General features: G+C 50.9%; 1 protein-coding gene across 2 annotated transcripts in view; it reads left to right on the forward strand.

Moving 5' to 3' along the window:
* WDR25 (WD repeat domain 25) overlaps positions 1 to 13,694 on the forward strand; it is a 142,190-nt gene extending 128,496 nt beyond the window's left edge. For both annotated transcript variants that reach the window (XM_049706513.1, XM_004262400.4), the window contains exons 5-7: positions 9,946 to 10,116; positions 12,500 to 12,640; positions 13,231 to 13,694. In XM_049706513.1, coding sequence (XP_049562470.1) covers positions 9,946 to 10,116; positions 12,500 to 12,640; positions 13,231 to 13,452 — 534 coding nt within the window. In that variant the 3' untranslated portion in view covers positions 13,453 to 13,694. The remainder of the gene's footprint in view (positions 1 to 9,945; positions 10,117 to 12,499; positions 12,641 to 13,230) is intronic.
* The last annotated feature ends 705 nt before the right edge of the window (positions 13,695 to 14,399 follow it).

The raw sequence follows: 14,399 nt of genomic DNA on the forward strand, positions 1-14,399 counted from the left end.
GACTATAAGTGTAAATTTGTCTAATTTACTTTTTAAGTTCTGTTAGTTTCCTGTCACTTATTTTGAAGCCCTGTTATCAGGTGCATAAACATTTAGGATTGTTGTGTTATCCTGATGAATTGATTCTTTTATCATTGTGAAGGACCCTTTTCATCCCTGAAAATATTTTTTACTGTGAAATCTACTTTGTCTGTTACTAACAGGCATTCTTGGTTTATTTTGATTACTGTTAGCATGGTATATCTTTTTCATCTTTTTACTTTAAGCTATTTGTGTCTTTATTTTTAAAACATGTTTCTTATAGACAGCATTTAGTTGGGTATTGCTCTTTCATTTTAATTCTATGTAACAATCTTTTCCTTTGACTTGTGTATTTACCCTATTTTAATTTAATGTAATTTTTGATATGGCTGGGTTTAAATCTAGCATCTTGCTATTGTTTTTTGTTTGTTCCATCTATTCCTTTTTCTCCTTTTTTTGTTTTTATGGTTTCCTTATAGATTAATTTAGCTTTTATTTTGTGATTTCCTTCTTATCTCCTTTGTTGCTTTATCATCTGTGGATTTGTGTTGTGGTTTATTTTTAGTGGTTGCTTTAGAGTTTATAATATATATTTTCATCTCATCAGTCTACCTTCAAGTCTTAACTCTTTTTGTATTGTATGAGGACCTTGGAACAATATACAGATGTTCAATTTTACCCCTCAGGGTCTTTGTGCTATTTTTGGCATAAATTTTACTTGTACATATATTACAATCCCCTACAATACATTGTTATTATTTTTGCTAAAAACAGCAAGTTATCTTAAAAATATTTTAATAATAGAAAAGCATTTTTTATTTCCCTTCGTATTTACCTTTTTTTGCTGCTTTTCATCCTCTTGTGTAGATTCAAGTCTGGTATAGTTTTCTTTCTGCCTTAAGGACTTAGAATTTTTGTTTTCAACAGTCATGCATATTTTAAAGAATTTAACTGGAGAAAAATGACCTTTTATATTTGCCCAATCGTATGCCATTTCTGTTGTTCTTCCTTCATTCCCGAAGTCCCAAGTTTTCCTCTGCTATTATTTCTCTTCAACTTGAAGAACTTCCTTTAGCGCTTGTTTTAAATAGAGCAGGTCTCCTGATGACAAATTCTCTTAGTTTTTTTTCATCTGTCATGGTCTTTATTTCACCTTCATTCCTGAAGGATATTTTTACTGTCTATAAAATTCTGGGTTGACACTCCTTTCTTTCACCATTTTCAGTATGTCCCACTGCCTTTTAACCTCCATAGTTTCTGATGAGAAATCCACAGCATTTAAATTGTCGTTCATATAATGGTTCATTTTTTCCCCAGGTGCTTTCAAGATTTTTTTCTTTGAGGTTTTCAGCAGTTGGATTGTGGTGTGTCAGGGCTTGGATTTCTTTGATTTTTACCCTCTTTGTGGCTTGCTGAATCTCTTGACTCTAAATTTATGCCTTTCGCCAAATTTGGGCATGTTCAGTCAGTATTTCTTTTCTGCACTGCTCTCTTTTCCCTCTCCTTCAGGAACTCCATTGACAAAAATATTTAAGCTTCTGATATTATCTCACAGGTTCCTAAGTCTTTGCTTATTTTTTCTTTAGATTGAATTATTTCTATTGATCCTTTTCAACGTTCACTAAGTCTTTCTTTTGTCACTTCCATTTTGTTATTGTGCTTATCCCATGATTAAAAAATTTTTTTTTCGTTCTAAAATTGCTACTTAAAAGTATATATATAATTTCTGTTTCTCTGTTGAAATCACCTCTCCATTTATTTCAAGGGTGTTTATCTTATTGATGATTATTATTTAATAGCTGTTTAAATGTGTCTGATAATATGGGTCAAACATCTGGGTCACTTCAGGGTTGACATCTATGGTTTCTCTTTTCTCAAGGGTACTGTTTACATTTTCCTGGTTTTTGTGTGTCAAGTAATTTCAGAATATATCCTGAATATTTTGAACATTATGTTGTAAGATCCTGGGTCCTATTAAAATCCTGTAGAGAATAGTGATTTGTTTGTCTTAACAGGCAACCAAACCTGCTAGATTCATATTGCAAGTTCCTTATCTCCTGTGGTCAGTGGCTCCATTTTCAGTTCTGTATTAAAAACCTGTGTTAGGGCTTCCCTGGTGGCGCAGTGATTGAGAGTCCGCCTGCCGATGCAGGGGACATGGGTTCGTGCCCTGGTCTGGGAAGATCCCACATGCCGTGGAGCGGCTGGGCCCGTGAGCCATGGCCGCTGAGCCTGCGCGTCTGGAGCCTGTGCTCCGCAATGGGAGAGGCCACAACAGTGAGAGGCCCGTGTACCGCAAAAAAAAAAAAAAAAAAAAAACCTGTGTTATGCGGAGCCACTAAAGGGTTAGTTTCGGACTGAGGCAGCAGTTATATGGTACTCCACTTCTCAAAGCTTTAGCTGTGCCCCTTTGGCCATGTTCCATGCACATGTAGCTTAGGGATTGTCCTGGGATGTGTGTCAGTTCATATACAGAAGTAGAGGATTCCCTTCTCAGCTATCTCCTCTTTGGAATTTCACCCACACTGCCTGGCTCCCTGGGCCTCCTTTCCTGGTTCTTCTGCCCAGAGCAATGGAGTTCTTTCAGAATGTTAGCCTTCTCCCTTGTCACACAGTGTCCATAACCGGGATCCCTTTCAAAGCAAATGGGCCAGAGAAGATAGAGGAAAAAATAACATGAATTTCCGTCCCTTTTCCCAGTTCTTCTATTCAGGTTTTTTTCCCTTCTGGTTTTTAGGTATTTGTGCTGCACTGCCAGAGCTGTTGGGATTGGCATCAGGGCAGGGCTAGGAGAGCAAGGAGATATTTTAAAAATTTCACCCGATACTCTCTGGCTTACAAGGACCCACTTTCTTGTTCCTCTGGCCAGGATGATGGATTTAGTTCAGAAGCTTTGCTGTCCATGTCTACTGTGTAATTCCTTGATTCAGTCTATCTGTGGGTCAACACCAGGAGTTAAAAGACAAAAAAACTCCCCCAAACCCCCAAAGTAAAAACTAAAACAAAAAACTAGAACCTTACCTGTCATATGGGTCTTTCTTCAAATTTTGACTTCCCTCTTCAACCTATCAGCTGTTATTTACTTTTCAGAATCTTCAGGTAGTTGCTTCTTGAATTTCATCCAGAGTTTTTAGTTGTAATTTATGAAAGAGAGTGAGAGACCATAGTGGGTTTGCTCCATTTTGGTTTAAAACTAGATTTTGTTCGTTTTAAAAATTCAGTCTTTTTTCTCTCCAGTATGTTTTGGAATTTTCCATTGCTATGTCCTCTAGTTTCAGTAATGTTCTCTTTTGCAATGTCTCATCTGATGTTAATCCCATCTAATATAGCTTTTCCTCAAACATTGTGCATTTCATCTTTAGAAATTCAGTGAGGGGCTCATACATCCTCCATGTCTCTACTAACCTTGCTCAGTCTTCCTTCTACCTTCTTAAACATATGTTATGTATAGCTGTGATGACCATTGTAATGCCTTGCTCTGTCATCTGTGTCACTTGTGGGTTTAGAGACCAGAATCTGAGTGTTGTGGTTGGTCATTGTTTCTAGACTTCTTCTGTGGACAGAGCTAAGAAATGTTTTTCTTGTTAAGAAAAAAATATATCATTGTTTATGCTGACTTGTCCAATTCAAATTTAGCATTACAGAATTTTTCTTTAGCTTCTTTGTTTTTATATGTTTTTGATCTCTTTTAAACTGAAAAATTTTATTTCTGTCTTCCTTACCACAATTTTTTGGGTGTATGTGGACACTAGCAATGTAATGACTGAAAACAATTGAAGATTTCTCACAGTTCTTTTTGTCCGTAAGGTATATCCAATTAGGGTTTACCATCAGATTACTGGTTTTCTGTTCATAATGTATATTCAACTGAGGATCTGCCTTAAACTACTATGCTTTAATGTCTCTTAAAATAAACCCCATTTGTGTGATTAAGCTACCAACTCAATACATGTTTAGTTTCATTTGCTTAATTTTGCTTTCACATTTTAGAGCCTGCTTTTTAAGTTAATTTTGTTGTATAATTTTATAAAATATGTACATGGTTCTGGAGAAGGGATTGGAAAACTACAGCCCATGGGCCCAGTCTGGCCTACGGCCTGTTTTTGTATGGTCCTTGAGTTAAGAATGATTCTTACATTTTTAAATGGCTGTAACACACACACACACACACACACACACACAGAAGAGAATGCAAGTGACTAAATGTAGCTTCCAAATCCTAAGATATTTACTGTCTGCCCCTCTACAGAAAGCCTCTACTTTCTGCCTCCAGCCCTGTCTCCCCCATTCTGTCCTCTCCCCTCTAGAGGCAGTCTGACTGATTTATTTATTTAGTTTCTGGTTTATCTTTCTACTGTTTTTTATGGAAGCAAACACAAACCTCTCGTATTTGCTGTACGCCCTTTTGCTCTCCACCTTGCTTTTGCACTGAGCAGTACCTCCTGGAAGCCAGCCCACAGCAGGCGGGGAGATGGGCCTCTTTTTTACAGCAGCACACATGGTATTCCAGAGTGTGTCTGGACTGATGTCTGTTTAACTGGTCCCTTCTTGTACATTTGGGTTATTTCTGCTTTTTAATTTTACAGGTAGTGCTGCTTTCAGCGGCCTTGTGCTTGTGTTTTCTGGTGTTTGCTGCTGTAACTTCGGGGTCAGTTCCTACAAGTTGGTTTGCTGGGTTATGTATATTGCCGAGTAACAAGGCACCTGCTGCTTTGCTTGGTGTCACCCGAATTTTCTCCATAGGGACCGTACCATTTTGCATTTCTGTCAGCAGTGTGCAAAGTAAGTAATGCCCAACAGCCACCTAACAGAGTGTGTTGTCAAACTTCTGGCTTTTCTAATCTGACAAGTAAGAAATGATATCTCCATGTCATTTAAAATTTCATTTCTTATGAGCAAGATTGAAGGACCAGTTACATTCCCTCTCATATGAACTCTCTGTTCACTTCTCTTGCCCATTTTTCTGTAGAGCTCTTGGTCTTTTTCATTGATTTTTAGACCCTGTCTGTGTACTAGGGACAGTGACCTTTGCCTCTAATATAAGTTGCAAATATCTCTCCCATTTGTCTTTTTTATTTTTCTTAATTATTTACCTGTTTTTTATGCCGTGCAATAATGTTTATTATTATTATTACTACTACTATTATTTTCATGTAGCCAGATTTATGCATCTTTTCTTTTATTGCTCTGGCCTTGGCGTAATGACCAGGAAAGTTTCCCCTACTCTCAGATTGTACAAAAATTCAGTCATACTCTTTTTTCATACTTGTATAGTTTCTTTTGTTTTAATATAAATTTCTGTTTTTTTTAAAAAATTATCCACAGAGCACTTTTTTTTTTTTTGCGGTACGCGGGCCTCTCACTGTTGTGGCCTATCCCGTTGCGGAGCACAGGCTCCGGACGCGCAGGCTCAGCGGCCATGGCTCACGGGCCCAGCCGCTCTGCGGCATGTGGGATCTTCCCGGACCAGGGCACGAACCCGTGTCCCCTGCATCGGCAGGCGGACTCTCAACCACTGCGCCACCAGGGAAGCCCCACAGAGCACTTTAGGTGTACACTATCCCATGTGATTGGCTACTTTTACTTGTGTGATTTTAAACCATAGAAAGGGGCTCTCTACTCACCTCTCCAGTTTGCCATTGTGCAGAGACTCCTCGCATCTTAGAATTTGAAGAGGCCAATACATTCAAGGGGAAGGAATTGAAATCTGGGGAGAAGGGACTTGCCCAAGGACCCCCAGCCCCATCCCAGGGACTAGCTCTGGCCGGCCTGGGAAGAGGTTTGTGAGCATCTGCTGTGTGTTGGCCTCTTGGCCAGGCCTGTCACCGTCCTTCACGCCCAAGCTCTAGGTCCTGCTATTAGCCCCACCTTATAGGTGTGGAGACTGAAGCGCTGAGAGGTGAGCTGCCTGCCCAGCGGCGCGCAGCCAGTGATAGGCCATCAGGCTGAGATACCCGGGTGTCTGCCTGAGAGCTTGGCCCTCCCGCCTCCGGACGTCTGGTGGTGGCATGCATGCGCTGAGCCCTTCCCTCCCCTCCCCCCTCCACGGTCTTGGAGGTCCTTGGCGGATGAGGTGTCCTTGTCTCCACGCCGAGGGCTGTGGAGGGCCCCGTGAATGAACATCATCTCCCAGGGCGCCTGCTGGAGCCAGTGGCAGCAGGTCCACATGCATTGCCTCAGCCCCAAGGGCCCGCCTGTTACTGGCAGCCAGAGGCCTTTCAAGTTGTCCTTTCGTTCGTCCGTCCATTTGGTTATCTGCTCATTCACTTATCCAGCCCTTAATTCAGCACAACTTACTGATGCCTGCAGTGTGCAGACCCAGTCCTGGCCAAGGATGTCCCAGAAATGTGACAGGCGTCTGTCCCCAGGAACTCACAGTCCTGTAGGGCGGGCAGGTGGCCTCGGCCGTCCTGGGGGGCCCAGAGCAGTGTCTCCCTCATTTTCCCTCCAGGCTTGGGTACAGAGGACTGGCCGGGGTGGAGGGGAGGGGGGAGCTGGGCCCCCAGCCTCCCTCTTTCTGGGGTCCAGCAGCGCATAGACGCGAGAGGCTGGCTTGTTGTCCAGTCCAGGCCCCTGGTGGTGATGACTCAAAACCAGCCGCGGAGCGGGCAGGGATGCCCCAGGCACACAGTGAGTCAGCAGCGGGCCAGGACCGGAGCCTGCCCCCCAACCCCGCGCACCTCGGAAGTGGCACGGCCCGGGGAAGGGAAAGGCGAGCCTTCGGAGGTCTGTTTGGTGGGCCAAGCAGACAAGATTTTAAGGATATTAGGTGATTTTCATCACACCTGAATGTGTCTTGATCACGTCTTCCATTTTTCCCAAAGCTGTAGACTTTTGGCCAAGTGTCTGCAACTGTCTGCCGACAGAGGCCCTGGTTGCCAGAAGGGTCTGAGTGAGGTTCCCTCCGGTTCCAGCTAGTTAGGCCCTGTAGCGCTGTCCCACGCCCCTGGGATGGGACGTACCAGCTGTCGGTGTAATTAAGTTTGCCATAAAACCCACCAGCTAGACACACAAATGGCTCCCCTGCTCTTTCCCGGGGCAGCAGCAGTTGTGAAGGCAAGTAAATCATGTTCGGCGGCAATCACTTCAAAGGTCAGCCTTCCACTTACAGCAGCACTGTTGGCAGGGATCGCCCGTAACACGGCTTGTTTCCCGGCCATTCGATTTTACGACGCCCTAATGAATTGGGCCATTTCCATCCATTCTCAGGAAGTGTACAGAACGAGGGTTTTCGTTCTCCTGGAAAAGGCAGGTGGTGTGTCGGTGGGCATGTGGGTGGTTCTGCCGGGGACAGGCCGAGGACCCGTGGCACGTTGCTTCTCTGGGCCTTCGCACCGCCCTCTGGGAGCAGCTGCCCCCTGCTGCCATCAGGAGATGATTTCTGTGAAACCCCCGGCCTGTGGCTGGAACTCAACGGGCCCTCCTCTTCCTCCAGGCTTTCCTGGGTCAGTGTGTTTTCCAAGTGCGTGTGGGGATCCAGGTGCCGCCGCTGGAGAGGGGCTCAGGTGCCCACAGATGTCACGGTCCTGCCCATCGGCAGCCACTCCCTATGGCCTCTTGGGGCTGTGTCCCCGCCGCCCGGGAGGAGACGCGCCTCAGTGCACAGGCCACATCTAGGGACGTGAGTTGGGCCGGACTTATCACTCTCCCTTGATTCCCTGCTCCTCGCCTGGACTGTGGTGATGGGGAGGGCGTCGGGAAAGGCGGCAGGAAGGCCTTCAGGCCCCACGTGGCCTTGGCAGATGGAGGCCTGGGGCTGCTGGTGGAGAGGGTGGTTTAAGTCAGAGGTGACCGTGGCACTGGGGATGGGAGGTGGGGATGGATCTGGAGCCGTGATGACGGGCCTTGCTCCCTCCCCTCCCTTCTCTTCCCACCAGAGCAGATTCCAAACCCTGCCCTGGGACGGCGCTGTTCTTTGAGTCGGGATGTTGTGCACTTCTCAGAGCACGTGTTGGAGACTCTGGTGGTCCACGTCCCCTCCCAGGCCCTAGACCGCTGCCGCAGCTCCAGGCTGGGCAGGCCAGAGCATCTGCCAGCAGCACGGCTCCTATGCCCCTCCTGGCGGGGGCTCTGGAACTTTCCTTCCAGTCCACACTCCAGGAGACTCATGGCTACCTGGGAGGGCAAAGCGGGCATGTGGGATCCTGGTGCACAGAGTGGGAGAGGAAGGGAGGGAGGAAGGTGGGCAGTTCCACGCTGCCTGGGGCGCAGCTACACAGGCTGGCCAGTGTTCAGAGGCCTGCAGGACTGCCCTCACTTTTCTACCCCTGGACTACGCCTCAGGCTCCAGGGGGCCCACCCTGAAATCGCCCTAGCTGAGGGCTGCTTCTGAAAAGGCTCAGAGAAGGTAATCGTTTGTTCCCCACCCTCCACCAGGAATTTGCCCCAGCGTTTACTGAGGCAGGACTTGGCCAGCAGGAGATGGGGATGTGGGCCCCAGAGAAGCACCACACCCTGGCCCTGCGCCCTGGAGAAAATCCCTGCATCTCTCTGAGCCTCAGTGTTCCTCATCTGGAGAATGGGTCTCAAAATACCCCTCTGTCTAAATTGGATTTATGGAGTGCTGCATTTAATGTGAATTTGACTTATATATATTTGAAAGAGGATGATAGAAGATCTATGTCTGAAACATTTTGAAAGTTTGTAAACTCCAGTTTTTATTTTATTTTTTTAGATATTTACTATTTAAAATTATGTTTATTTATTTATCTTTGGCTGCTTTGGGTCTTCGTTGCTGCGCGTGGGCTTTCTCTAGTTGTGGTGAGCGGGGGCTACTCTTCCTTGGTGTGCGCGGGCTTCTCACTGCGGTGGCTTCTCTTGCTGCAGAGCATGGGCTCTAGGTGCCCCAGGCTTCAGTAGCAGTGGCGTACGGGCTGAGTTGCCCTGCGGCATGTGGGATCTTCAGGGACCAGGGCTCAAACCCATGTACCCTGTCTTCTCAGGCAGATTCTTAACCACTACGCCACCAGGGAATCCCTAAACTCCAGTTTTTAAGTAAGTGTGAAGACAGCTCATTTCACGGCCGGCTGCCGAGGTGCCAGAGAGCTGTGTTTATAATGTGGCCACATGGTGGCGCCCTGGGAGCTGGTAAACAGGCCGCCAGACCCGGCAGGCGGGCCCGAGGCACTGGGCCCGCGGCCTGTTGCTCACTATTGCAATTTGAAGTCGTGTTGCCCAGGAGTTTACTGCATGGAGGTGCGTGTTAGTCCGGGTGCTGGGGCCTCCACCCTGCCCCTGCCCAGCCCAGTTGCTGTAGGCTTGAAGGTTCAGGTGAGAAAACGCCCTGAAGGAAGCGGGACAGCAGCTGGCCGCTTGATTGTGTTAGTTTAGAGACAGGAGGCTGTGGAATGTTGGTGATGACGTAAGAAAGAAAGAGTGTCTTTAAAGCTAACTTACATGCTGCGGTTCTGGCTCCGTGGGCTCGAGAACACTGGCTCCCACGATGCACTTATCACTCCAGGGACGTTAGGCTTTGAAAGCTGTGAATTACGTGACCTCTTCAGAAGCAAGACCCTCGCACAGAGTATGGCCCTGGTATTGCTGGGCATCACTGGTGCCTTTAGGTGCCCTGGGCTAGGCGTGGGCCCTTCCCTAAGCTCTCCTTCGCTGGACCCCCGCTGCTCTCCAGGGGACCAGTCTGACTGGGGAGATCTTCATGCCTCCCTGCACCCATGCACCAGTGGGTGTGGGGAGGGGACGCGGAGGACTGCCCACTGTGGAGGTATCACGGGGCAGGGCCTGAGGTCACCCCGCAGCAGCCCCACCTCCACGCTTGGGCTCCTCAGCCTGGGGGCGCATTTTCCAGCACCAGCCTCTCCAAACTCTCCAGCCCTCGGGGCACTCAGCAGCCCTCCTTGTCCCTGTCTGTGGCACCCGCCCTGTACCCCTGGGGCCCACCGGCATGACGGGTGCCCACTCTTGCAGGTGGTGAGAAGCTACAAGGCCACCATCCAGCAGACCCTGGACATCCTCTTCCTCCGGGAAGGCTCCGAGTTTCTGAGCAGCACAGATGCTTCGAGCCGGGACTCTGCCGACCGCACCATTATTGCCTGGGATTTCCGGAGCTCCGCCAAAATCTCCAACCAGATTTTCCACGTGAGAAACCCTGTTTGGCATTGCTTCCAGTTTCAGGGTGCATCCGTGTAGTCCCAGGCTGTCCGGGGCCCCAGGTCACTTCTGCGGAGATGGTTCAGCAGACAGGACCTTTGGAGACAGATGGGCTGCCTGAAATCTGCAGGGTCGGGGAAGGCAAAATGCAGGTCCAGGCCTGCCCAGAGAACCTTCCACTGGCTCCCAGATCGGAGTGACTCCCTAACGGTCCTCTCACTCATCCTCCGTCCAGCACAGCCTGGCTCCGGGGTAAGCGTGTGGAGGGGCGGCCTGGTCCAGATCCACGGGAACGCGGATGCACCCCCGAGACACCCCTACCCTCCCTCCGCCACCCCAGCCAGCCTGCAGGGTTCCACCTTGCCCTGGCTCAGTGGTTTTGGCAGGGGCTGTGACTCAAGGGTTCAAGCAGGGACCCCGAAGGTAGACCACCTGCATTAAAATCCTGCATTCACCACTTATAGGCAGAGGGCCTGGGCCCGTTATTTACCCTCTTTGATTCTCATTTTTCTCTTCATAAACTGAGGGTGAGAATGTTTCTTGCCTCATAGAGTGGCTTTGAGAATTAAAAGACATAAGTACTTATAAAGAATCCAGCACAGTGCCAGGCACAGGGAGTTCTCCATAAAATGCACTACCTGTCATCACCCCACCTCTATTACCATCACCACTGTCATCATCATCACTACCGTCATCACCATCACCATCTCCAACACCATCACCACGCACCACCGCCATCACCGACATCACTATCGCCACCCACCATCATCTTTTAAGGTTTCAAATTAGCGATGGCTAATCTCTTTGGTGCTGCCACCCTGAATTTAAAAATACATGTCACGTGTATATATACACCATCTTCCTCTCCCTGCTTTTTCCCTTGTTCTTAGAGGATTCTAAGTGACCCTGAGCCAACCTGCCTCTAGACCTTCACTTCAGGGTTCTAGTGCAACCCACCGGGAACAATAAGCCCTGGGAGGGCCCGGAGGCTCATGTCTAGCCATTGGGGCATCCTGCCTCTGACGGCCCTGCAGAGACCAGGGAAGCACGTGAGGTAGAGAAAGTGCTGTGTGCCTGAGCCACCAGCCCTCCTAGGGTCACACCTCCTCACCTTCTGTGCAGGCAAGCAGGCACTCTGCCCGGTAGCATCACACCAGGAGCTCATTATCAGGTTCCCATGTGCCTCTGACAGCACATTAGTCTGCAGCCATGGTTCCACCTGCTCCTGACGTCACCCTCTCATTTGGGCTCATTTAGAGGCTGTGGCTTCAGGACATCACCTAGAACACGGAACACGTACAATGGAGAAGGGAGCTTTTAGGGGTGTTTCTGTGTGACCGAGCCTGTTAAACAGTGAGATTTCCCCTCCTGTTTGGAACCCCTTGTGCAGACGTTTACCTCCCCACTTGGCCAGTCACCTTCTCACTTACTATGTGTTCTGGCTGCGTGGGACCCTGGGCTGGGCCGGGGACCCTCTACGGCTCACTGTGGAGGTGGGGAGATGGGCGTGTGGATTCGTTTTCTATCGCTGTGTGACAGATTACAAATTACCATAAACCTGGTGGCTTAAATCAACAGAAACGTATTCTTTCAGTGACGGAGGCCAGAAATTTGTAAAAAGTATCACGGGGCTGAAATCAAGATGTCGTCAGGGTCCGCTCCCCTTGGAGGCTCGGGGGAGCGCCTGTCCCTTGCTTCTTCCAGCTTCTGGTGATACTGGCTTGTGGCCGCATCACTCCAGTCTCCGTGCCAGCATCTTCAGGTCTCTCTCTGCTCCGTCTTCGCATCGCCTCCTCTGTGTGTCTGATCGCCTCTGCTTCCCTTTTATAAGGGTGCATGTGATTGCATTTAGGGCAGTAATATGCGACAATCTCATCTCAAGATCCTTAAGTTAATTATACTTGCAAGCTCCCACCGCCTTTTTTTTTTTTTTGACATATAAGGGGACATTCACAGGTCCCAGGAATTAGGACATGGAAGTATTTGGTGGGACATTTTTCAGTCTACTCCAAAGGCCATGAGCCGAGGAGTGCAGGGGGCCCCTAGAAGCCAGAAAAGACAAGGGAACAGATTCCCCCCTGAGGACTCCAGAAGGAACGAAGCCCTGCTGGCATCTTGAGTTCAGTTAGCCCAGAGAGCCCGTTTCGGACTTCTGAGCCCCAGAACTGTAAGATAATAAATGTGTTGCTTTAAGCCACGACATTGGAGGCATTTTGTTACAGCAGCAGCAGGAAACTCACACAGACCCCTAAGCCAGGTCTGGGCAGAGGGCCCGGGGCCCCGCGGGCAGAGTCTGGGGGGCGAGTCCGTCAGAGGCAGAAGCCCAGTTGGGAGCCTCCTCCGCCCTCTCTGTGGCCCTGCTGTTTCTCAGGAGCGGTACACCTGCCCCAGCCTCACCTTGCACCCGAGGGAGCCTGTGTTCCTGGCGCAGACCAACGGCAACTACCTGGCCCTCTTCTCTGCCGTGTGGCCCTACCGGATGAGCAGAAGGCGGCGCTACGAAGGCCACAAGGTACCTCGTCCCTGTCCCCCAGGTGGAAAATTGTCCCACTGACAACGCCAGCAAGGGGCTTGCGGCCCCCGAGGGCAGGGACCCTCTGTCCAGGCAATTCGTGTTTCCTCTTTCCTGGGTGACCCCATGCCACGTGGCCTGGTGTCCACTCGAGGCCCCGGGCCACATCTGGGCAGGGACAGTTTTGTTGATCTGTCAGCTCACATGGACAGGTCACGGGGCTTGGGGAGGGGCGCAGGACGGAACGGGAGTGGGGCTGTTTCTCCATCTGCCCCCTTTCCCTGCTGAGGGCTGCCTCATGGGGCAGAGCCAGTGGGGACCCAGCGCCTGGCGTGGAGGCCAGACGCCATCAGCTGTGCTGGAGCTGGGCTGTCTGGGTTACGCTAAACCAGCCTTGTGACACAGGCCGATGCCGGGGCCCTGGCCTCAGGGCAGGAGCTCGGCCGCTGGGTGTGAGGCCCAGCCCTGCTCCTGGCCGGCTCTGGGCCCCAGCCCGCTCCCCTGTGGGAGGGGCGGGCGAGGCCATGCGCCCTGTGCCGCGCTGCCTGCTCACCCCGGGTCGCCCTCTGACCCCGGGTCGCCCTCTGCAGGTGGAAGGCTACTCGGTGGGCTGCGAGTGCTCTCCAGATGGTGACCTGCTGCTGACGGGCAGTGCCGACGGCCGGGTCCTCGTGTACAGCTTCCGCACCGCCAGCCGTGCCCGCACGCTGCACGGGCACACGCAGGCCTGTGTGGGCACCACCTTCCACCCCGTGCTGCCCTCCGTCCTCGCCACCTGCTCCTGGGAGGGCGACGTTAAGATCTGGCACTGAGCCTCCCAGCACGGAACCTTCCAGACACCGGCCGGGGTGGGCGTGTGTGTGTGATGAGGAGGCTCTGAGGTTGGCTTCGGGGTCAGGCTCGGGTGGCCGCTGCCTTCTCCACCCTCTGAGCCTCAGCGTCCTCATCTGTAAAATGGGGACAAAAACCCGTGTGCCTCGGGGTTCTGAGGACTGCGTGAGAGAAAGCGCCTGGCGCGGTGCTGGTGACGCTCAATAAACGAGTTTTTTGCTCTCTTAGGTTATTTCAGCGACAAATATATATCGGCTCCCCACTCGCAGGCCTGCTGGAGCTTGGAGACAAAGCCTGGGGTGGGAGCTGGAGGGGGGGCAGCCCCCGGGGGCGCTGGGTCCGGGTCTGCCCACCCCCGGTCTCACAGGGCCTGCTCAGGCGCGGGCCGCCCTCTCCCTCCCCCGAAGTGTGGCCAGCGGGGTCCCCGGGTTTGTCCGAGCCCTGGGCCATCTGCGCTCCTCCTTGCCCACTGCCTGTCAGGTGTGCGCGCTGCCCACGGGAGTGCGTCTGCCCCGGGGGAGGGAGCAACGTGGAGAAGCAAAGGTCCCTTGAGGAGCCGCAAGGAGCCCTAAGCCCCAGGAGCCCAAGGTCCACCGATGGGTGGGGGTGGGGACCGAAGGTGCGCACGTCTCAGGACGGGCATCCCCGAAGCCTTGGGAGTCTCCCTGGAGGGGGCAGACCGTGAGCCTGTGAGGAGGGTGTCCCCGGCAGGGGGTCAGTGAGGAAACACAGGGGACCCGAGGAGGAAGCCACGGAGCAGGTGGTGCCCAGCCTGGCCTCTCCAGAGCCTGGGCTCCAGGCCCGGCTCTGCTGTCCGTGTAGCCGAGACCAAGTCATATTTCCTCCCGGAGCCTCAGTTCCCCCCTCTGTAAAGTGGTGTCAGGATCCCCAGCCTGCAGGCTTGCTGTGAGGGTCCAAGAAGGTCAAG

Source organism: Orcinus orca, chromosome 2, assembly GCF_937001465.1.
Source record: "Orcinus orca chromosome 2, mOrcOrc1.1, whole genome shotgun sequence".
Classification (NCBI taxonomy): Eukaryota; Metazoa; Chordata; class Mammalia; order Artiodactyla; family Delphinidae; genus Orcinus; species Orcinus orca.